Consider the following 25,542-nt stretch of genomic DNA (forward strand, 5'->3'; position numbering starts at 1 on the left):
TATAATAATTGTAATTGTATATGTTTATTTACAATCTCGGTGGTCTAGCAGTTTAGCACACCGCCTTACCTCCTATGGTCGCGGGTTCGATCCCCGCACGTCACAAACATTTGTATTCATGAGTTTGTATCGGTCTGGATGTTTTCTATGTATATTATGTATGCATTTACAAAAAAATATATATCTAAGTATATATAATGTAGTTTATATCAGCTATCTATTACCCATAATATAGGCTCTGCTTACAGTGGGACTAAATGGAGCTATATTAATAATCATTTAGATTAGATTAATAAAAAATGAGTTAATATTTTAAGTGAAAAGTGGGGAATCAATTTCAATGTCTTATAGATTGAAATTGATTCCCCAAATACATTATTGATAATGCAATTTGATTGTGGTTGCTCCATTTGGAACAGAGTCGTGAGGATATTTACTGTTCATTCATTGTTTAAAATCTAATACCAATAATAGCCTAAATTCAGTATTTTGAACTAAAACCGCAAATGAAAACAACTACTGTTGTTAAGGGTAAACCGGGGTAAACAAAGTGACGTCACCACAGGGAGACTGCGCATGTGCCGTGAGAACTGTTTAACACGGGGTGTTAAACAGGAAAATTTACTTAGGACTACACCCGTATTTTTAGGCTAGTATTTTTTTAAATTTTTATATCATGAATATGCTATTTTCGTAATTATTATGTACCTTGACCACTAACTACTTGAGCTAAACAGATTTTGATGATTATCTTTGCAGACTATAGAGTTCCGTAGTACCACTCATACATGTCATTTCGGAAGACTAAAGATCCGTAAAAATGCTTCCGTATCATATAATTGTACTGATATGTCATCTTTTAACCAAAACATAACTTATCAAGTTGCTTAACGCCTGAAATTAATATGACGGAGATAGTATACGGGTATGAGATACTAGGGTATTTCTATCCCGTTTACAATAAAAGAATAAAGAAAATAAAATCAAAGGTAAACATTGAATTTAGTTTTTAAAAAAATACTTTAATTGTACGATTGAATGATTATGAAAGTAAGGCTGGCCAACTGGCAATTAGACCAATATTTTTTATAGAAATGGTGGCTATTTGTCGTGTGTCTAAAATGGCATCATTTAAGCACACTATGGTAAGCCTAAACGTAACGCCTGTAATAATATAAATATCAAATACACATAATCGAACATAAAAACAGTATTTTCGAATAACCTATTTTATAATCCTTACTAAAGGAAATTCTGTTATTTCCTAAAAAAAAATGCTAAAAAGATTATTCTGATGGACATTTTTTGTAATTGGAATGGCAAACACGCTAACGGCCAATTTTATGGTAAGCAGTAACCGTCTGCTACGTAAATAAACTGAATTACGGGGGTCAAGTATAATGTGACATCCGTGATACCACACTTGCGTTACCATTCCAGTCGACAAAAGATGACCATGACTCTTATCCTGTAATTTCACAATCTAATCGCACCGTACTACCGAAACACGATTTACAAAGCAACTGGCAACTTACTACTGGCGACAGAAAACTAAGACACGTTTTATAGTCAACCTCGAGATACAGATATGGCCTTTTTGAAGACCCTTGGTAATACACAAAAAACAAGATACCATTTATTATTTAAACACAAGAATCTACCCGTGTGGAACTACACTACATCAACCCCACATAGGGTGAGACAGAGATGTTGTATATATATAATATTAAATGCTTAGATTGTATAACAAATGCGGACCAGTAGCAGTCCAGATCGCACCTTCGAGTCTGAATGTCGTTTCCCAAGCGTACACACCATTGTACAAGTCCACAAAGCGAAGAATCGATTAATGTTCTATCAAGTGAAAAAACATTACCCTTAGAAGTGTTTCGAGTGAAGTGTAAGCCCAAAGTGAAGTAATGACGTTATATGCTTTACCAGTTTACATGCTAGAGGAACAAAAGTTTAAAAGTATCGATCCGGGTAGTATGCCGTCTTTAATTTTTCGTAATCGGTAAGTGTTGCTGTTATTCACATTGTTAAATCGATATTACCGGTAATCGATATCCATTGAACGGTTTATTTTTGTATAAAACATATTGACTTCTAGAATCGATAATCTTGTTGCTAACTTCATGACAATATGATTTCGAGAACGGAACGTATTACTTGGCAAAAACAATGCGTAAATTTAGGACATGGGTATGCAATATATTATACAATTGTGTATATCCGAATAAATGAAAAAGTATAGTTTTGTGAAATACGACACTTTGTTATGACAAAACAGACGAATACAGCTATAACTCAATTTACTATTTTTGTTAAAGTGTAGCCTAGAATATTTTTTAATGAATATATTTCGTTATAAACACATGTACCTGTATATTAAATTCAAATTTAGTATGATATCACGTTAATTGTTGATTTGGTGATAAAATGTTAACTATAATAGCACCAAACAATAGGATCGATATCACAAACTACGCAATAACAATCACTGTAATTATGAAGTACTATAGTAATAAGAAGTAAAATAAAAAGAGATATTTTAAAAGTACTTACCTGAGTTGAATACGTTAATACGTAGAAAAAAAAACTTTAAGACGTTGTAAATTATTTGTTACTTTTTATTAGTGCATTATCAATTTCTACGTGAAAAGGAACATTGCAAAAATAGAAACGTCACGTTTCCGGCAGCCATTACAAGAAAAAAATACATTAAGCAACTAAATTCAGAAGTATGCTATACACATGACCTTTGTATACAAACATTGTCCTATATAACTTTAAAAATATTACTACTCAGCCGTACTTCAGGTTGCATTATTATTCATCACAATTATGAAATTATCTTCACTTTAAGTTGACGGGTTGGTTTAGTAGTACCTTTCCTACGCAATTTCTTTGCAATCTCTTACGGTTTTGACCGTGTTTTTTGTTAAAAAGTTATAACAAGGCGCAATTACGATTTGCCAAGATGACGAAGATAATACAACAATTAAACTTTAGTAGTAGTATTAGTAATTACTATGATGGTGCTGGAATTGAACCTGACGCTGTGAAGGAGAAGAACTATTTGTAAGTATTTAGATATCTATAAATCTATATTATCTGTGTCATTGCAAACTATGGCTTTTTACCAACGAGTATTTAAGGAATGTACCTTGATCATTTGACTTTCGAACAAAGGTTTTAATGTCCTTGATATGCACGTCATCATGGTATGTTCTGGTTAAACATCTACCCTTCGTTTTAGAAGAAAAACTACTCATTCTATATTTAAATAATAACTGTACATTAACCTGCATTTTAATTAAAAGTAAAGACTAGACAATTGTATATGATATTTATTAAAATATTTCCAGCCAGCTCTATCAATCGATCTATTAAATAGTCGAACAATAAGAAATGACGACTAAAAAATATGTAACTAAATTCTTTTTTCAAATATTATGAAATCACAAGAACCTTTTTATATTTTTTCTAGTCAAGGACAGAATAAAATCTTATTCAGAATCATAAAAAAATAAAGATTACAGGTATGCTAACCCATTGAATAGTAACATCAACATAGACAACAAAAACTTATATTCCAACTGAACTGAATAAATTGATTGCACCACCATATGAAGGCCTTTTAAAATTATTTTTATGGTAATTGGAATGCTAATCTAGTTGATAGTCCAGCCTATTGATAATAAACATTCCCTACATATAAGATCAGCTAATGCATTGTCATTTTGGAGGACTAAGATGCCATACCCTGTAATTTTACTGTCAAAATTCACCCTTCAACAATTAGCTGAACTCGGTGGTAGGGTTAATAATAAAAATATCATTACACAGAAACCAAAAGGTATATGTTTATAGTTAAGTTTGGGTTAGGTCTACCTTCACGCAGTTTCCCTAGGAAACCATTCTGGTTAATTTGTGGTGAATTCACCACTAGCATACCTACTCCATTACAAGCAATGTACCAAGTTAGGTTGGCCCCCATGCAGTCCATAGTCATTATGATTTCTGGTGAATTTATAACAATGGGCCAACCAACCTGACCTCATGCTCATCCTATCATCCTTTACTAGTACCTGTGTAAACCGTTAGCACAGGTGGGTGCACCATTCCATCATCTAAAATAACATTTAGATATAAACAGAAAGTGTTGTGGGTTGTTATTAACAATGACATAGAGTGTAGTTTGTTATAAAAAGAGGAAACCATACAGCTGCAAGCATATTGCAAGTACAAGTGTGTTGCAGGCTTCAGTTGTATAAAGTTACTTGAGTCAACTTTATTTAATTATATGTATGGTTTGGAACATTGTGCTCTTTGGTAGGGTTATTTAATTTATTGTTCAGATTCTTACTTGTTCTTGTGATGAATCTGCATTCCAAATGAGTGTGAGAACAAAAAAAATGTGACTATTCAAATGTATATTTGTATATTAACTTTATTTGAATAATATAAAGATTATGCCCTTGTCTTGTCAGTTCTCAATTAAATCTGTAACCTAAACGGACAGTTGGTGAAAGAAATATTAATACTAAAATTTAGTTGGATAAATAACAAAAATGTCATACATGTACAAATGATTTTTTAATCTGAATTGTTACTTACATTTTACTGTTATATACAAGAGGGTGAAATTATAAAGTACAGAGACATGACACCATAGACCTCAGAATTGGTGTCTCATTAGGGATACCACAGATATGAAAATATGATGTCTATAGTACTGTTCATGTATATAGGCATTGTTTGCCACTTTCAGTTTGTTTCTGATGTTTCTATAAACTAGTTGTTATGCAGAAAATTTGTCAAATATCAATTCAAATGAAAATGCCTTTATTAGTTTAGGTCTTAAGGTTGAAATCAAATCAATATTCATCCTTATTTATATGAGTCTTATTACATACTTATGAGAAATGAGTATGTAGTAATTAGATAGTTGGGAATGTAGTTTCAAAACAAGGAGAATTGACAGAAAACTTAGCTCTTACTCTCTTTCTTCAAATTATCTTGTACATGATTACAAAAATATAGATTTATGTATGTTGAAATTAAATCAGAAAGACTAGACTGTTTTCATCATATTTGAAACTATTCAATTTTTGTCTCTGTCTGTTTGTTCCGTTTATATCTGAAATGGCTGGACTTTTTTTTGACAGCTGATAGTAACTTAGGCTACATTTATTTTAGAAAACAAAGTTAAATTCTATGCGGAGGAAGTCACGGGAATAGCTAGTATGTATAATATACGTACTGTGTGATGCTGGGGCTGGGTAGCTAGTATAAATATAAGTCATGTACAATAAAGATAAAATCCAAGATATGGTAATACTGAGTGGTATTGTAGATATTTGCACAAGAATATGTACCTATATTTAGTTCTATTTGTGTTTCTCTGCAATAAGACCCCCTTATCTGTTGACAATGAAACATTTAGATTGTTCGTTTAAATTAATTGGCGGCAATTGGCCTTGGTTGTTGATTTGATGACGAGATTTAGTGTACCATAGACAATGTATAATAGATACATTACTTTTATACACATTTTTGGTGTTCTAATAGAAATAAATATAAATTATATTCAACAAACAAATCGTCAGCGTGGGCAGTATCTCTGTCTTATCTAATTCAGACGACAAAGAAATTGCTTTGTAAGATTTTATCACTCGTACTACCTGACTGATGTTGTTTTGCCATTTGAATTGAAGCCCTAATATTGCTATAAAAAATAAGGGTTAATGGTAGTGTGGTGGAAATCTGAAGTTGTATCTTTGTCATTTTATTTTTAATTATCTACATAGTAAATTAAGTTTAATTATATGTACATTTTATTTGATCTTTTTTTTTCGTTTGTTTTTATATTGTATTTTTTACATTGTGAAAAAGCACTGAATAAATATTCTTTCTTCTTCTTCTTCTTATCTATTTCTCAATGTTAAATCATAATAAAATAATATAAAATTAGGGGTGTGTCAATATTATCATGGGAGAGGTATGAAAAATAGAAATTGGCCGATTGGACAAAATTTAATAAATATCGATAAAGCCATTTGGTAAAAGTTTTGTAACAAACATCGCGACACTAGAATTTCATATATTAGATAAAAATATATTTTTTGTAGATATATGTATCTATTTTTATTATTATAACATGCATTCTTATTATGCTGTTAAGTTTATTTTAATAAAGATTACTTCTATTTCTATATGTTTTGTATGTAACACCTATTTCTGAATTATAATTCTTTATTCATAACTTCTTTATGAAATACCCGTAATATTGTTTGACATTTAAATAAAACAATTTATTATGTAGATACGATAGTTATTGTTTGTTTACATAATAAAAATTCTGTTTTGTATACAAAATTGTTATATTATTATTTTTTATTTATAATCCTTGATCAGAATTCTTTGTAACTTCTTGATAAAAATGAAAAACAGTCTTAGTGTGGGTGCTATCGTGATAATCTCCGTAACATAAAATACTTATCTCTTGTAGTATTTGTTTTTAGATGGCAAATACATTTATCGTTACCTGGAATAATAATTTTTATATACCTACATATTTAATAAAAATCCTAACTTCTATATATAGTTTTTTTAATAGATGATAATGGAGTGTTTCTTTGAATGCGCTAACGGTATACTCTAGAAGGAAGGGGATTGTTAGTAATGTGGACTAATTTGCCCCATTGCCAGCAATGTACCACGCGGTTCCTCCTGGAGATTTTCGTGGTAAATTGCCATTTGCCGAGATGCAGTTACTGATTTCTGTTTCTGACTGCATGCTTATTTTATCATCCTCCACTGGTGCTCCGCCAGCATAAACCGCCTACGTAACAGAATAAAATAACATAACACATCTTATATATAAAATTCTCGTGTCACTATGTTAGTTCCGAAACGGATTGACCGATTATGAATTTTTATCTGCAAATATAGTAGGTTCGAGAATTGGCTACTATTTATTTTTCGCACTCCTAAGTGATAAGGGTTGTCCACCGCAAAATATTTTTTTATTTTTTGGATTTTTATAATTTTATATTTGTATGATGTGGCATTAAAAATACATAAACCTACATTTTCACCCTTCTACCACCAACCCCTATTTTTTAATAGCGAGGTCAGCTAGCAATCTTATATGAATAAGGAACGATTTTTAAAGTATCTACGTCATTCGATCATAACAAAATTAGCAAAATTTGTTATTAAAAAGTCACGAATAGAATTGTAAACATACATTATATATATTTAGAAATGACAAAGACAATCACATGCGACTACGTTAACAAGGTTGAATTGTTTTTATGGTAATGAAGTAAAGATAACTACACATATATGTATACAAACTGATTTCTTCGACTTTGTTTATCTATAGTTCTAAATACTGTTGATAAACGAAAATATTTTACGTACTACTCTTATGCTGTGGTCCGAAGATTGCTCTTACAGCTCTAAAAATCCGATCCCTAGTTCTTGCATAAGAGACTAACAAAAATCCATCCATATTCACACACTTTTGGCGTTTATTTAAGTTATATTATTATTATTAGGGTATAGAATATTAATGTGGTATGACTTATGGTTTGTTTGAATATTTCTACCAAAACATTTCTACCACGGTAGACCATTCTCGAACATTACGACCATACAATTTCACGGCTACATTTCTCCACACAACACGCCATGTAACCGATGTCGACAATTTTCCAAAATAGAACGAGGCATAATACAGCTACAACCACGCCCGGTCTCGTTTTTAAAAATAAAAAGTAAACAGCTTTCGCGCCAATACGACCGCGTGACTTTTGTTTGTTTTGGTTCTTTTTTAATTTCCCGTTACAAATGGAATATTGTTACGTGTTCCTGTAATTGCAATATTTGGAGAATTTTTAGGTTGATAAGGTGGCCAACATACGAATAATATTGGATTGATATGACCACCTTTAGATAAGTTTTTGTTATCTCTGGATGAAATTCGAGCGTTAGTAATTAGTAGCACCTTTGGTATCATATGTCAAGTCGACCTCCAAAAAGAAATAATAAGAGAGGAGGGTGGGCGACAATGAACTGCTTAGCAATCCATGTATTCACCGTGCTTGTGCCGGGTCCATAGTCCAAGGGAGAAAGGGAAACGAATAGTTCACTGGATTTGTGACTCTCTTTCTTGCTCACTCTTCTTGTGATAAGACAGCTTTCCAAATAAGCAGTAGATTAAAAGAAGGATACCTATGACTATTCAACAATGCCTTAAACTTAGTCGAATAAATTATTTTCTATTCTATTCTTAATCGTTATTATTAGTCGGCAAGGGAGCCCCTTGGCGACTTACGTCAACACTCACCTTCGCCGCTCCTGTTCGCAAATTTTTCACCTTTCTAGTAATTTAATTTAGTAATTATTGCGGTTAATGAATTCATGGTGAATTCGCCACGGCAGGCTGTCCTGATTTCATGCTCTTTCTATAATTCTCCATTGGTGCCCCAGAGTTAACGTAGACGAGTGCACCATTCCATTATCATCCATACTGGGTTTTCTTATGATTTTATAAATGGATGATCACGTGAAACGATCCAGATATCAACCAGACAGTATTGTTATAGTTGCAATGATTATGTATCATGATTAGATAGGTGTGTTTTTTTATGAATTCGTGCGAACAGAATTACAATGATAAAATAAACAAACAATTCACAATCTATATTCATTGATCATTATTTTCATTTGATACCTTAGATTCATTGATACTTTACGTAGTTATTGTTTTATGTTTATACAGAAATAAACTACATACAGTACAAGATTGCAGTAATTTAATCCTTCCACATAACTGGACCGCCATCTTGGCCGGTCCGCCATGTTGGATACATAATGATGTCACTTAGCTAACCATGCTTTGTCATCCAAACTGAACACGTACACAAAAATTTCAGATCTGAGAATAACTTGAAAATTCAGTTGCGATGTTTGACTTCAAACAAATTTACAAATATTAGGTACAAGTTATACCAAAGTTTGTGAAATGTATTATAAATATATAAATACTTAAAGTTTAATATTTAATTTAGAATTTTCAAGGAATTACAAATAAATTTAAACCAGGTTCAGATTTTCTAATAAATCGTTTGCGTTATTAGAGCTGTCTTAGCAATTTCGACGGCCAAGCAGCTTGCTTTAAGTTCATATTGTATATACATACAATATAAATATACACACATAAACTTAATTAATTTCCAATACGACATACGTGTATATTTTTAATTATTAATGACGTTTTTATTTAAATATTTGCTCATTTTGACTCACTCAACACTTCCTATAATCAATAATCATCCAGTTACCACACTGTTTTGGGTTAACTGGATGATTATTGACCTTTGTTAGCATTATTATTAATGAACATAGATAAATAATGAAAATAAAATAAAATATATATTTATGTATTTTTAAGGCCTATTTATAAGGGACCTTATAACCGCTTCCTGTTCTTACCAATGGTAGCTGGTAGAGAATGCCATATGGAATTAAGCTCGCCAAATTGGAAAATTTTATAACTGCAATAAAACAATAAATAAATAAAATAATATACTATTGTATAGATATGTTGATTCGGACTATAGTTTTCATTGTGATCTCTTTACAATATATAGTTATTATAGTATATTTATTCAATTGTGAAGAAATTATACGTCGGTGCGAGTCTAAACAATACAATGACAATACTGTACTAATTGCACCAATATTTTTCAAAATTCAGTGACGTACGAATATTTAACAATGTAGAATAGAATAGAAATTTATGCAAATAAACTTAAATAAAGCATTTTTGAATTTTCTTCTTTCTTCAGTCGTTCACTCTTGGCAATGTGACGTGGCTTTTATGATGGTATATCTTCGTTGTGGTCCTTGGCGACAGAGCTCCTCGCAATTTGTCTCCACTTTTGAATAGTCATTACTTTTTTAACATACCGCTCATTCGGAAAGTTGTCTCATAACAAAAAGAACGAGTAAGAAACTTGCGTGTTGCTCTTTTAAATACGTATACATTAAGATGCAGAAAAAATGGTATGTTCTACGTAGAGAGCGTAGAAATGTCAAGAGTGAACATTTTTTTAAATTAATTGGAATGATAAAATCTGACGGCCCTCTTTATGGTAAGCGGCAACCGTTGTGTGTATACTTGAATAATATTGTAGTATCATGTGGCACTCTTGGTACTTAATGCATCAAATCAAATTATCACCTTTCTTCGCTAACAGTATATACTGGCGAGGCACCAGTAGAGGATGATAAGTAACTAAGTGAAAGAGTAACAAACAACCATCCATTACTACATCCATACTCACAAACTTCCACATGTATATAATTGGTAGAAAACTATATCTAAAATTATGACGCATTTTTTCTGCGGGGCACCAGTGGATGATGATAAGTAACTAAGTGAAACAGTAACAAACATTCATCCATCCATCTGGAGGCTACCAACCTCCTTGCATTAACTAGCCATATAAAAAAGAAAGAAAGGAATATAACACAGATACATTTAGCAAAAAGTATATTAAAAAAAATGACAAATACATTCGCTTAAAAATTACTGATTTAAAAAGATGTAACAATAATTATTATTTGTTATTTTTAATTCTGATATTATATACACCGTCATATATTCAATCTTTTATTAATATCACTCCTGTAATCAACACTCAAACCAAACCACACATCCACACTCACAAACTTCCCGATTATATAATTAGTAGAGAATTATATTTAAAATTAGGACACCTTCTTACTTGTAGATCATAAGAATGTATTGTAGATAATGCCAAAAATTCTGTATATCGGCTTGTTTACAGCTAATGGACGTCAAGAGAAAGTCTATTTCAGCACTGTTAGTTGTTATATTTATGCTACTCTCATTATGGCAGCGATTCAAACTGACGTACATACACAACTTTTATATATATAAAGAATTTTTGGCATTATGTTCAGTGAATTCTTATGGTTTACTACAACTACAGGTATCGTCATAGTTTTAAGTATAGTTTTTTATTATTGTATGGAAACAATATATATATATATATATATATAGATCCTTTGTAAATCTGGATGGACCGTGATCATGATTAGGGACCCTAGACAACCTACTCCTTGGGGCCCTACATTATCTCTGATGAATATAGCTGCATATTTTCAAAATTTTTAGGGATCCGTATGAAATTTACGATATATAATGTAACCTAACGTGTGAAAAATACCATCATTGCCTTACCTTTATCCTGTTGTGTGGTCGGCGCAATATCTCTTTCTCTTCCACTGATCCCTATCGGTGGTCTATCTGAGCATACTCTCCTTTTATTCATATCATCTTTCACACAATCCATTCATCTTTTTCTTGGTCGGCCTCTCCCTTTCCATCCATCCACGTTCATATTATATACATTATTTTCAAAATTACCCAAAAAAATCTTATATCGCAATATGTCCAACCAATTTAAATTAGAGTTAAAAGATATTTTCTAAACTGTACTTTAGGCTAATTAAAATAAATAAACCGAGACAAGGTTAATAAGGTATATATTACATTAACATATTTATTTATTAACCTTTTACAAAACGTAAATATGCGATACATTTATTATGGATTGAGGCCAAAATGTACAATATTCTATTCAATGGCGTTTTGTTAAAGAAAAGCTATTTTCCCAACGCTTGGCACTGCTTGCGAAATATTTTATTTCTTTCACAGGGTATATGTGCTTGTTTACGGCACTGCATTATATTTTTTTGTCTTATGAACTTCAACTTATTAATACATGTCAGGAACGAAACTCTACAATATAGAATAAATATATTCGATGTTGGTGCCATACAAAGTGTCTTAACCGATCCTTCAGATAGTGCAGCTAAGGCAATTTGTTCACTGGTGAGGTAATACAGTAATTAGTATTAGGGGAACAATGGGACTGGCATGTGTGTGCAACTTTTAGACTGGACAAATGTCTAAAATATATATGAATAAAAAAAACTTATTAATACGCTTTAATATTGGTCTTTCTATCCATTTCAATAAAATATAATAAAAAGGTAGGCTAAATAACATAAAATCATAAATAAAATGCTAAAATGTCCAACATGAATATTTGAATATATTATTTTTGATTTAATTCGATTTGACAAACCTATTTTCATCAATATTTTGCTCACACAAAATGCAAAGTTATTTAAATCAGATTTTTTTTTAATGAATTTCTGAGTATTTTTGCACGAGAACTTTTATCTTGAATTAATATAAAGTTTTAAACGCCTGTAATAAACCAATCGTACTAATTTTCAGAAAGGCCAGATTTTTTATAAACGCAATAAATCATTTTTTATGGCGATATGTATGTATGTATATTTAAAAAATAATTGTTCAAGGTATCATCCATAATTTTTTTTTCCATATTAGATATCTTGCAATCAGTAACGTGGACTATAAGCAGATAAGCAAAAAAATTAATTAAAAAACTTTTAATCGACAACATTTTTTTCTTGCCAAGTCATAATAAACAAGTAACTACGTTAAACATCTAAAATAAAATCTGTATCCACAGATATAGTCATTCATTCAGCATATAATTTTTATTTTAGTATGGTAGTAGTATATTTAGTTGGTATGTATATGACAAACTATATGTTTGCTTATTGAACTAAAATATATAAATAAATGTACGGAAACATAAACTAACAGTCAATCATATATAAGGATATGTTAAAAATTATATTTTTAATAAATTAATTATATTAATATTGTTTTGTGTCCCAGTAATTATATTTTGCTTGTCTGACGTAACTATTAATAAATATCCTATAGGTATCTTACACTATATGTTTTGAGCACAACAGTTTAGCTTATTTAATATATTGTTGACGTAAAATATTAAATATAAGCCATTATCTAAGCGTCATAACATGATAATACTGAAGTTGTAATTAAATCTAGGTATTTAGAAATAATTATTATATGATTAAACACTAATTACTAAGTATTTAGTCAACATAACTAATCTATATAATAATATAATTAGAGTTATATAAAGACGGAATAGCCCACTCATTGACTAATCAAATGTTTAGAACCATAAAACAATAAACTTAACATAAACTTGAAATTTTCCATAATTAAGTAATAAACACGCACACAATATCAAAAATATTATATTGTGACAGTTTGAAAAAATATATATAATTAAACTAGCTGACCCCAGGTGGAGTGCCATCGCCACTCGCATCCTATCATCCGGTAAAGCTGTAAAGGCCAGCTGCGGCCAACAGCATTAGAGTAGTCTGAAAAAAAAACCAAGCAACGTCATTCTTATAAAAATAAAATTCGATTCACAAAAGTACGTTCAGTCGATTTCAAGATTATCGCGAACATTAAGACATATGTTAAGGTGCCTACCTATGCATTAGAATAGTTCGAAAAAAGAATAGTCAATAACGCATACTTTCTATGGCTACTCTACATTTTTAATGATAATTGAAACTAAATAAATAGCTACGCCAAGAATTGTTACACTTACCCATTTGGCTAGAAACCAAATGAAATTTTTAGGGTTCAGAAGCCAACCAGGAACATTTGGGTTTCCGGCTGTCCTAACGGACGTACTGTAACCTGATTCAAATGGTTGGAGGGGACCCTTTGAATCTGTTTTAGTAACGGGGACTAGTCTCATTGATAGCAATGGACCATGTTAGACACATCATCACCTTAGAAACCATCGTGCTAAATTCCAGGTGAATTTCTCACTGGGCTAATTGACCGGACATTATTTATCTTTCACTGGTTTCCCGCTAGCATGAAATTTAGATTTCTCAGCTTGATAGAAAATGGTATTTATATTCTCGAGAGACAAGCATGGATTTTTCAAGAAGAGTGTATAAGGGTTTCTTAAGGATCAAAATGTCACGTGACACCCTGCTGTTTCAGGCGTCCATAGGCCAGAGTAATCATTTACCATCATATGTAGCATATACATGTTTGCCGTAGTATAAAAAAATGTCGCTATAAAAAACTCGACTACGACTCTGTAACTCTGACTCTCTCAAAAAGGAGAATATTCTGAATTTGTATTTAATTCCACATAGATGTAGTCGCGATTATTTTTTTTATTGGGGGTTTTGGGCCATTGTCATGTGGTAAGACCTGCAATCTGCATAGATCTATTGTGCTCGCCCTTTTTCAAAGTTCGCTAAATGCTAATTCTAATGAATTAGTGCTAGTTGCTAGTTTCTATTCATACATTTCGACTTGAAAATGTATGAACTTGTTATGACTTGAATATGTACAACGATTATTCAAAAAATCTACACGCAAGTTCTTCTTGTGATGAGACAACTTTCAGAAATCGGTAGATTAAAAAAAAATATTACTATTCAAAAGTGCTTAAATAAAGTACATTTAAATAAAGAATTTCTAATCAGTTTGCAAACCAAAAAATATACAGGAAAAGTCGCGGGTTTAGCTAGTTAAAATAAAACATATAGCAAATGCTACTGAACTCATACTTTTACGTGTACACTCACTACTAATTGTTGTGTTATGTTAATTTTCGCGACACGATTGTCTCAAAACATCCTGTATAGTCTTATTTAAGCTCTAATCCGTCTATTTATATCATTGGCAAGGTTCGCTGTATTTTGGCTCCAGATAATGTTTATATCACGTTCAGTATTCACCAAGAATTACTATAAAGTGGTCGTTTGATAAAAAAAAAGAAAAAATATATTCTTTTTCAACAATAAATAATATGCTGTATATGTTATACAGCACAAAGTTCTTTTTCCGAAAAATACCGTCAAAAAATCGGGATAAAAATTCATAGCGAATTCTATATTTCGTTTTTTTTTGTTATTGTTATAAAAAAAATTGAAACATTCCATGCGTTGTGATATATTTATTGTTAGGGATATTGTTGTTCGAATTTTACTTCGTATTCTCGTATAGACTGTTTATATTCTCATGAGAAATGGTCGTAAAAGTGAGGTAAGATCTGCTTATTATTTTATTTTTACCACTACCTTTATTAATTAAGTCAATAAGGAAAGAAAAAAAACATTATTAATATGCATACATACATACATACATACACTCACTTACATATGTTCTGTGTATATGATTAAGTGTATTAAATATTTTCTCTACTTGAGTATTTAATTGAATTCGTGCTAGTTGGTAGTTTGTATTCACACACTTCAACTTAAAAATGTAACAACAAAATTATTTAAAAGAGCAACACGCAAGTTGCTCATTCTTCTTGTGATGAGAAAGCTTTCAGAATGCGCGGTAGATTGAAAAAAAATGTGATGACTAGTCAAAAGTGCTTCAATATAAGTTCATTTGAATAAATAAATGATTTTCTAATCTACTCTATTCTTGTATATATATACAAACATGTAATACAGACACTGAAAGACTAATGGATATATTTTACATATTCTCATACGATCTTCTCTCTTTATTTAAATTATATGTATCTTGATACACTTTGGCTGAAGTTTTCACTTCTTTTCCACAAAAATTTAGTTTTGTGACTCTTTGATAAGACACGTCTCACAAAACCATCACTGGCGCAGGATGATGACCACGTTGTACCTTTCCGATCACTTGAGCAGCTTCTTTAGAACTGTGAGCGTACACTTTGTCATTTCGTACATAGTAGTGTTCTTCAATCGTGAAATTTTTTTCAACTGTAAATAGGATATTTCTGTGTCTTTCACCTGCGTATCGCGACAGAAGGCGTTTTGATCGATCCCCTCTCATTAATTGTAAAGATTGGTTCAGATCATGTCTTATATATCAACGATAAGGACCGAGTTTCAGGTCTTGTTTTATAATACGCCGCAGAGTCCCAACAAGAATTTTCATTTTCGCGATAAGATTTTTGCTTTTTTTAGATTTTTTTAGAGGTGCATAATTTAATAGTTTTGGCGAATTTTGGCTTTAACAGCATTAACAACGTTTGTAGTTCTAACAGACTGATCTTTTCTGGTCTTCGATAGACGAAGTGTTGTTGTATCTGTTGATAGTACGATATATGAATATACGGATGATACCAAGCTTTTGAAGTGTCTGGAATATGACCGACGGCTCCATACCCATTTTGTGCAAGGTAATCACTGCAATCCAATTTTCTGTAACACATGGGGTGTTCATATTGCAATTTGATAATGAACTCAAAAAAATATGTGAAATGCCGCAAAATCGAAAGAGGTTTTAAAAACATGTGTTCCAGATTCAAAATAAGTAAAGTTGAAAAAAAAAACATTTTTGTTGTGTAACAGTATTTATGGCCAAACTAGTTATATTCTCATGCCAACTATATTTTCATTATTACTATCTCACACTGACTCACTATTATTATTTATTCTTTATATTTATTTGAAACAGGAAAATTATAGAAATACTAGCTAGCCTGACAAACATAAACAACGTTGCCAGTAATGCCATGTAATTTAATAATAATCATAATATTGCTTATTATGGCTTCTAAAAAATAGGTGTTGATGGTAGAAGGATGAAGCTTTCGGGTTTTATGTATTGTTTTAATGACGAATCATAAAATAAAAAAAAAAAAAAAAAATTTTGCGGTGGGCCACCCTCATCACTTATGGGGATATAAAATAGACCTAACATATTCTGAGACCTAACGAGTAATAAGTAATGTAGTGAGTGTAAGTAATGTAAAATTTCAACAAATTCAGTTAAGCCGTTTCGGAGAAGTATTATTTTAATGGTAAATATATTTCTCTCTCTATGATCTTTATTTACCATAAAATTATTCGTGTTAAGACCCGGTTAAAAATAAATCTCTAAATCATAATAAAGAATAAACCAAAAGAAGACGAAAAAAATAATTGTTTTGTTGGAGAATAAGTATCATAGTTCGGAATGTTGGCACCATATTCTTTAAATTTGGAAGGAAATAACAAACAGTTTGGCGCAGTCCTGCCAACATTAGTGACGTCAAATATTGTCTAGACTTCATACTATTAAAAAAATATATATAGACGTGACTCACTTTCTCTTATTTGGGTCATAAAATTGTTTATCACTAAGACAACAACTGAGAACATGTTGATTAGGACGTGACATGCTAAAAAAACCTCAATTATCTTTAGTCATTGATTCAATTTTTGTACTGTCGTCTACATGGAGTTTCTCAATCTCATCTATTTCGACTGCTTACCAGCTTGCTTTATAAGATGCGTTGTTGTAATGCGATAAGGCACTAGTTTTTTTTAATGGATGTTATGGTTCACCCGCCTGCGCTAACGGTTTACGCTGTTGGGGCACCAGTGGAAAGTGATAAGTTGAGCATGAGGTTAGGTCAGTTAGCGTATCGTGATAAATTTACCAGAAATTTATCACGATGGTTTTCAGGAGCAACCTTTTGGCATGGTACATTTATAGCAATGGGGTCATCAGTCCATATTACTAACAATGCCTTTCCCCGGCACCAGTGGAGTAAGCATCGCCATGATAAGATGAATATGAGGTCAGGTCAGTTAGCCCAACGTGATAAGTTTATTTATGTATTGGGAAAACCAACAACTACAAGTAACAACTTAATATATGTGGATAAGAACCCAATAGGTCTTCGGGGGGAAAGGGGATCGTTAGTCATGTGGACTGATGATCTTATTGCTAGCGGTGTACCATATCAGGTTGAGCTCCACGCAGTTAACCCTGGAAACCATCATGAATATTCTTGTTGAATGAATATTGGTGTTAGTAATTATATTAAATTCTTGGTGTATTTGTCACAGTGGACTAACTGACCTGAGCTCATGCTCATTTTGTCATCCTCCACTGGTAAACCGTTTGCGCAGGCGGGTACATTTCATTATCATCCATAAAAAAAATTGTTCTTCTAGAATAGTACTTTTATAAACTTAACAAAAATAATACAGCCTGGAAAAAAAACAAGACTTAAAGTGAACGTTGCTATTGTCACGTTATCATTAAATACGTGATAGGAATTCTTGATTCTTTCCAGGGGGAACCGTGTGGAGGTCACCTAACATAGTATATTGTTAACAATGATATCATTAGTCACATATAAACAACCCCAATTCACCAAAAAATCATCACCATGGTTTCTAAGGGAACCAACCAAAGGGGTGGAGGTCAACCTGATATGGTAGCTATGAGGTTATTAGTCCACATTACTAACAGTTCTTTCCCCCGATTTGAGATATGAGAGCCTGTAAGAGACCTACATGAATAATATGATGACTGAACCTCTGTTTCAAGTATTTCGGTATTAATAACTATTTAATTTTAAAGACAACAATACTAAACTAATTATATCATTTACATAACTTAATTATACAACTACAACCTAAAATTAAAAAGCTTAAAAAATATAATACAATAACTAAAATATATTATTAAAAGGGGTCCCTTTAGGCAACGTTCCGAAGATACTGGCAGCGTTCCCTCTTTGAATAGCTAGACTAATTCTTTGTCCAAGGTAGCTGCCAGCTCTTCGGTCTTCTGTGATGTCGACTAACCTTTTCGTTATTTCTTTGAATAGTCTTATAGCGCTGGACAAGGCTTGTTGGATCAGCTAGATATAGTCTGAAGGGAGCCTGTAATAGACCTACATGAACAATTTGATTTGATGTGATTTGAATTTACATGGCAAAACAAGGCTTATTGTTTAATCAGCTAGATATACTCTGAAGGGAGCCTGTAATAGACCTACATGAACAATTTGATTTGATGTGTTTTGAATGTATATGGGAATATAAGGTTTGCTGGATCAGCTAATTTTAGTTTAAAAGTCACTCACTTCTAACTAGGTTACATAATACAGTATAATAACAGTGATAGAACGTCGCAATAACAAATGCGTAGTTTTCAAAGCGGAGACTACTGAAATCATGTGTGTCACTCGTGCATTCTCTCGAATGTTTCTGTATGACGTAGCGCTCCGATTGCGCGGGCGCATGTAATGTAAACATTCGAGAATTTGTTACTAATCGGAACTGATAGTACTCGTATACTGTAACAATATTTAAAAGAGCAACACACAAGTTTCTTGCTCGTTCTTCTTGTGATGAGACAGCTTTCCGAACGAGTGGTAGATAAAAAACAAATTGTTATGACTATTCAAAAGTGCTTAAATTAAGTTTATTTGAATAAATGATTTTCTATTCTATTCTATTCTATATATAGAAAACGGTACAGGAGACTTTTTTAAATGAATATACATATTTTTATAATTGACGGTATTGGTTGTCTAGTGGTAGCACACCGCTAAAATAATTGTTCAATTGGAATCAGTTAATGAAATGTGCTTGTTCAAACAAACAACTCTCTAGCTTATATTACTATTAGTATGAATAATCTATACATCTAAATAAAATCGAGTCGAGTGTCTGTTTATAATATTGAAATAACCGTTTTTTACCACTTGCAAATGAATATAAATACGGTACATACTCCACATTTGTTACTTATTTTTGTCTGTCTATCTGTTTGTTCCGGCTAATCTCTGAAACCGTTAGACCGATTTTGACGGGACTTTTTTTAACAGGTAGCTGATGTAATAAGGAGTAACTTAGACTAATTTTATTTAAGAAAAATAAACTTAAATTCCACGCGGACGGAGTCGCGGGAACAGCTAATTAATAATAATAAATAACCTTGGACAATTAACACAGCGTCATCTAGTTCCAGTGTAAGCAGAGCTTGTGTTATGGGTAATACCCATAACTGACAACTGATATAAATACTTATCTATATTTTTTTGTAAATACATACTTAATATATATAGGAAGCACCCAGACTGATACAAACAGTCATACTCATGAAGAACCTGCGACCATCGTAAGTAAGGCGGTGTATTAAACCGCTAGACCATAGAGGCCGTCTAATAATAGTTTGTCTGTTTGATTGCAGCGGAGATGGAGCGTCGTTGAACGCCGCCGGCAGCAAGCGCTCCGCCCTGTCGGCGTCGGACGCCGAGTGCTTCTCGCTGTGCCTGGGCGCCGGGCCTCTGTGGTGAGTAACTTTTTTTTCGGACTACTCTAATGCTGGCCGCAGCTGGCCTTGACAGCTGCACAGGTCGATAGGGGGCAAGTGCAGATGGCACTCCAAACCCGCGGAAGGACTATGTATATAATAAGTAAGAGGTACTAATTTAACGTTTGTAAATATAATAATAACAAATCGGTACGAACACAGCGCCGAATGGTCCCAAGCTAAGCAGAGCTTGTGTTATCGGTACTAGACAATCAAAAATATTCAATAGTCTAACCCCAAAAAGCCAAAGAAAACACTTCATCGTTCTAGCTTCAAAAATGACGATTTTCCACATAAAGTTTCATCCTTAGAATATCGTCATATTTATTTATATTTAATAAAAAATAAGTTTCAAGCTTCTAGCTTTAAAAATGACGATAATTTCATACAATCTTTCATCTCCCCTTATAACTTATTTGGTTTATTTTTATTATTAACTTTCGCATTTATACTAATATTTGGTAAGGATAGAAAGCAACGCTTCTGTGTACACGTCTGCATCTTGGACCCAAAAATAAGTTTAAGAGATGCAATGCTCAAACAGTGCGACGATTACTTGCGTGGCTTGTGCATACCACCGTAGTTGCAGTCGGACCCGATGACGGGTGACGCTTCTCACGTAATTCTGTGGAATATTAAATCCTATAGGATTTAATATTCTATAGAATTACGTGTTAATTACAACTTTCAATATGTACAACGTATAACATCGTATATAGGTTGGGTACACAGGCAACGGTTGCTGCTTACCATCAGGTGGGCTGTCAGCTTCTTGTCCATCCAGTTTTATGTAATGTGGTGTACCGTCGGCAGGTGGTCCTGATGTCCCTGCTCATGGCTCAGCACCGCCCGGAGGGGTGAATAGCGGGGCTTCGAGCCCCGCAACACCATCCACCCCCACCCACGACGACAACAACCGTAAGTACAATGCCAGACAGCTTTCAAAATGAGGGGTAGATTAAAAAACATATATTTCTATAGAATAGAAAATCCCAGGTTAGGTTAGTTAGGGGTTTGACTCAAAATATGGGGAAAATTTGGACGGTTTTTTTATGGATGTGTCCCCAAGTATCGTTTAGAAAAAGTCAATAGGTCTTTTAAGGGAATAGGTATAAAAATTTACAATAAGATACCAAAGGATATATTGGAATTACCCTTAAATAAATTCAAAACATCTGATATATTGAGCAAGGCCTATTACTCACTAAATGATTACTTGAATTGCATGGTAATAGTTTTCATGTACGGGATTTTCATTTAATGTTATAAACCTGTATATATATATATAACTATCCATTGTAAATAAACTGGCTTTTAAAAAAAACTAATTCAAAATTCTTGCCAGTTCTTCTAAAATAGATCTATATACCTAACTGGACATGAAAAAAAATAATGTAAAAATGATTTTTCTAAAATGTCCTACATGAATAAATGATTTTTCAATTTGAATTTGATGATAATGGAATGATACACCCGTCTATGATAGGATGAGTATGAGGTCAAATCAATTTGCACATCTTGGCGATTTTACCAGAAAATGACCACGATGGTTTCCAGGCACTGTTTAAAGTTTAAAAATAAAATAAAAATGTACGTGCAGGTGACTTGTTGAGCGCTCTACTATGGGTGAGCGCGAGTTCCCTGGCCAGCAGTGCGGAGAGTCTGGTCACCGAGGCGAACTCGCCCACCGGTACCCATCCAGCCCTTCATCAGGAACGACGTGAAGAGGTCAAACATTTTCCTTAATATTTTTTTAAGTCATAATTGAATGGTGCTTCCTGCGCTAATGGTATACGCTGGCAGGGCACCAGTGGTGGCCTATAACATGAGCATGAGGTCAGGGCAGATAGCCCCTCGTGGTAATTTTTTTTAATATTTGATAATTGAATGGTGCACCCTGCGCTAGGTGAGGTCAAATCAGTTATCCCATTGTGGTTAATTCTGTATTTGCTTTTAAACAAAATATGTTTTTAATTTTCAGATAATACGCAAGATACTCGAGCGCAAAGACCGCCAGCCCGTGAAGATCGACTTTAAAATTTTCCTCACGGAGAACACTGTCACTCGCTGGGAAGCTGTAAGTAGTTTTATTTTAGAACCTCCACAAACGACTAAATGACATGAAACTGGTCTGCTCCTCTATAGGGGGGCCGGGGCTAGACATTTTGCCCCGGTATCGACTCCGGGGCAGCAAGCCCCGGGTAACTGGGTTGACAGCCTCTTAGGGTTTCTAAAACTGACTTACATTATAATAATATGTAACCGCACTAAATTGTATAATAATAATCTCAAGACAATTCACACAGCGCCATCTAGACCCAAGTTAAGTTAGCTAAAGCTCGTGTTATGTCTATTAAATAACTGACAAATACATACATTTTTTTACGTCAATAAATACATAATATACATAGAAAACACCCAGACCGATACAAACAATTATACTCATTAATGCAAATGTTTATACCGTGCGAGGAATCGTACTCGTGACCATCGGAATTAAGACGGTGTGCTAAACCGCTAGACCACCGAGGCCGTCAAATGTATATGACGCTGTCTGTACATAAAGTACAGGCGGTGACACGTCATACTGATTATATCACGTTATCAGCGAGCCGTGTCAACAGATGTGTCAACGCACCCATTCTCACTGACACCGATAATTGACATAGGGTTAGTTCTATTTTCAGCGTATATAACGTTACTAGCTGACCCCGCAAATGTTGTTTTTCTATATAACACCTGTCGTCCGTTTATCGCGCCTGTACAACGATCTTGCAGAGGAAAATCCTGAAGTTGATATTCTCTTTGACAATCACTCCGAGTTCATAACTAAGCTCAAATGTTGACGTTTCTTGTCCCATCAGAACGGTGTTATATGTATGTTTTATTCTATATATAAAAATAAAAATGTATTATATATATAAACCTTCCTCTAGAATAACTCTATTAAAACCGCTTCAAAATCCGTTGCGTAGTTTTAAAGATTTAAGCATAAATAGGGACGGACAGGCAGCGACAGCGACAGCGACAGCGACTTTATTTTATACTATGTAATGATTATTAGTAGGATTCAACTATAATTAATATTATTGACATATGTAATAGTAGTAATTTTAGCGATATAATATCAAAGTAAAAATAAAATAAACATAAACTCAAAGCAAGCTGTGGTTACCTATAAATATGAGAACAGTTAGTATAAGACAATTAGAATTGTATAGTATCACGACAGATTTTTATTGCTGTATCTTATGTTGGTCATCATCATCTGCTGTGGTCGTCGTAATGTTTTTCGCTTCCATTCATCCCTGTTCGCAGTCATCGCGTTATTTACTTCCTTTCTTACCATATCATCTTTCACACAGTCCATCCATATCTTTTTCGGCCTTCTGCCCTTATAACCGTCCACTATGAATGTAACACCTTTCTTAAAATATTATGCTGTATCTTATGTTGGTAATCCTTAAAAAATAAATAAATAAATAATTGTGAGGGAAGTTACTCCGAACTTCTCACTTTAACAGAGTAACTGTAGTGGTGTACAAGTAAATAATGTGGAATAATAATAAAGAAAAAATATTTCTAATCAAGATAATATAAAAACACGTTTAATAAAATAATATAGATAAGTTATACGGGTATATCAAAACGACGGCAGACAAGAAGACGAAACACAGTCTTTTCAAATATTCAAACATACTTCGTCAGCCATACAAGCAAGTCTAGTCATCGATTGCAAACCTCCTTCTAAGAATAATTATTAAAAAATAGGGGTTGATGCCACATAAAATATTTACAAAAAGTTTAAAAAAAATGTTAGGCATAGGTGTATGAAAAATAGATAGTAACCGATTCTCAGACCTAATTAATATGCCTATAAAATGACATAAAAATCGATCAAGCCATTTCGGAGGAGTATAGTAACTAACATTGTGACACAAGAATTTTATATATAAAAATAAAATAATAGGGTTATGTGGACACTTTGCGACGTATTTGGGTTGATTGATAGGGGTTAATAACCTGATCATGTTATAGTGTACGTCGTAGCTCAATGGCTTATACATTGTATAAGACATAAACTAAAAAAAAAATACATTTGAATTAACTTTAAAAAAATGCAGTAGATTTTTTGCCAATTCTCAATTGCATCTTTATACTGAACTGGACGGTAGGGAAAAAAATATTAATACAAAAACCTCTTTCATGAATAAAATAATGTTAATTTCATATTAATTTTTATTTTTTTATTATAATGTTACAGGTATTGCATGGCGGTACCATCTATCTCCGCGTGCCAGGGGTCCTGCAGTCTGGCAGCAAGGAGAGCTTTATGCTGCTCCTGGACTTCGCTGAAGAACGCCTCGGGTGTACCAAGTAAGGATTTTTTTATAGTATAGGGGACAAACGATCATGCGGCTCATCTGATGATAAGTGATTACTGCCGCCCATATTCAACACCAGGGGAATTGCATGTCTTTTAAGGTGGAATAAGCTCTTTTCTTGAAGGTTTCAATATCGTAGTGGTTCGGAAATACTATTGCTAGAAGGTAATTCTACAATTTAGCTCTCTCTCGCAATATACTTAGATTGTAGAGTGAACTATCTATCGAGGTTTTTTTGAGAGACAACAGCATGAGATGTTTCAAAAAGTGTATATTAGGGTTTGTTAATGGTTGGTAACGAGCAAGTGACACCTGGTGTTTCAGGCGTCCATAGGCTACGGTGTAGTATTTAACATAGATAGGCCGTATGCTTATTTACCACCATCATAGTATAAAAAAATGTGATTGTGAATGGCAAAAGCTTCTTTATATAACGCACCGCCACTCGTTGCGCCGCATATATACATTTTATTAATATACCTAAAACCTGTTCAACAATATTAATAATATCTATATATCTGTTATACATAAAATAATTTCACGTTAACTACCCTATGGGATAGACAGAGAGCAGTGAGACGAAGATGAGAGTGAGACGATCTATTGAACACGAAAGTTTAAAATTAAGATATATACATATAAATTGAATTTCACTTCCAGCTGTATCATCTGCGTGCTAAAGACCCGCCCGGACCGCGCCACTCTCCTGCGTACCTTCATGTTCATGGGTTTCCAAGTGCTGCCACCCAACTCTCCGCTAATGCACGCCATCACCAACCCTGATTATATATTTTTGCACTACAACATGCAGTAATGCCGTACAGCTGCACGGTTTTTGCAACTAGACATATTTTTCCCTACAAATATTGTTCTAGTTCCAATTATCATGGAACAACGCCATCTATTATCTGTATCGCAAAACTTGAAAACAGCTGTCATGTATCGAAATATAGATGGCGCTGATATTGTGACAGTGTCGTAGAAATAGTTATGGTTAAACAGTTTTTGTACGCATTGAGAGTTAATTAGTAACATTAAAAGTTTTAATATACTATACTGCTAATTCTTATT

The 25,542-nt window shown here is 32.9% G+C and overlaps 1 protein-coding gene across 1 annotated transcript; it reads left to right on the top strand.

Annotated features, from left to right (window-relative positions):
- The first annotated feature begins 2,826 nt into the window (after nucleotides 1-2,826).
- On the top strand, nucleotides 2,827-25,542 carry LOC131855279 (ornithine decarboxylase antizyme 1). Its single transcript, XM_059206528.1, is given in 8 exon segments — nucleotides 2,827-3,081; nucleotides 19,964-20,065; nucleotides 20,900-20,906; nucleotides 20,908-21,004; nucleotides 21,687-21,814; nucleotides 22,068-22,163; nucleotides 24,351-24,463; nucleotides 25,132-25,542. Coding segments are annotated over 8 exon segments (798 nt in total). The 5' UTR covers nucleotides 2,827-2,980; the 3' UTR covers nucleotides 25,286-25,542.

This window comes from Achroia grisella, unplaced genomic scaffold (assembly GCF_030625045.1).
Source record: "Achroia grisella isolate CSIRO2021 unplaced genomic scaffold, CSIRO_AGI_Agris_v1 utg1360, whole genome shotgun sequence".
In the NCBI taxonomy this organism is placed as follows: domain Eukaryota; kingdom Metazoa; phylum Arthropoda; class Insecta; order Lepidoptera; family Pyralidae; genus Achroia; species Achroia grisella.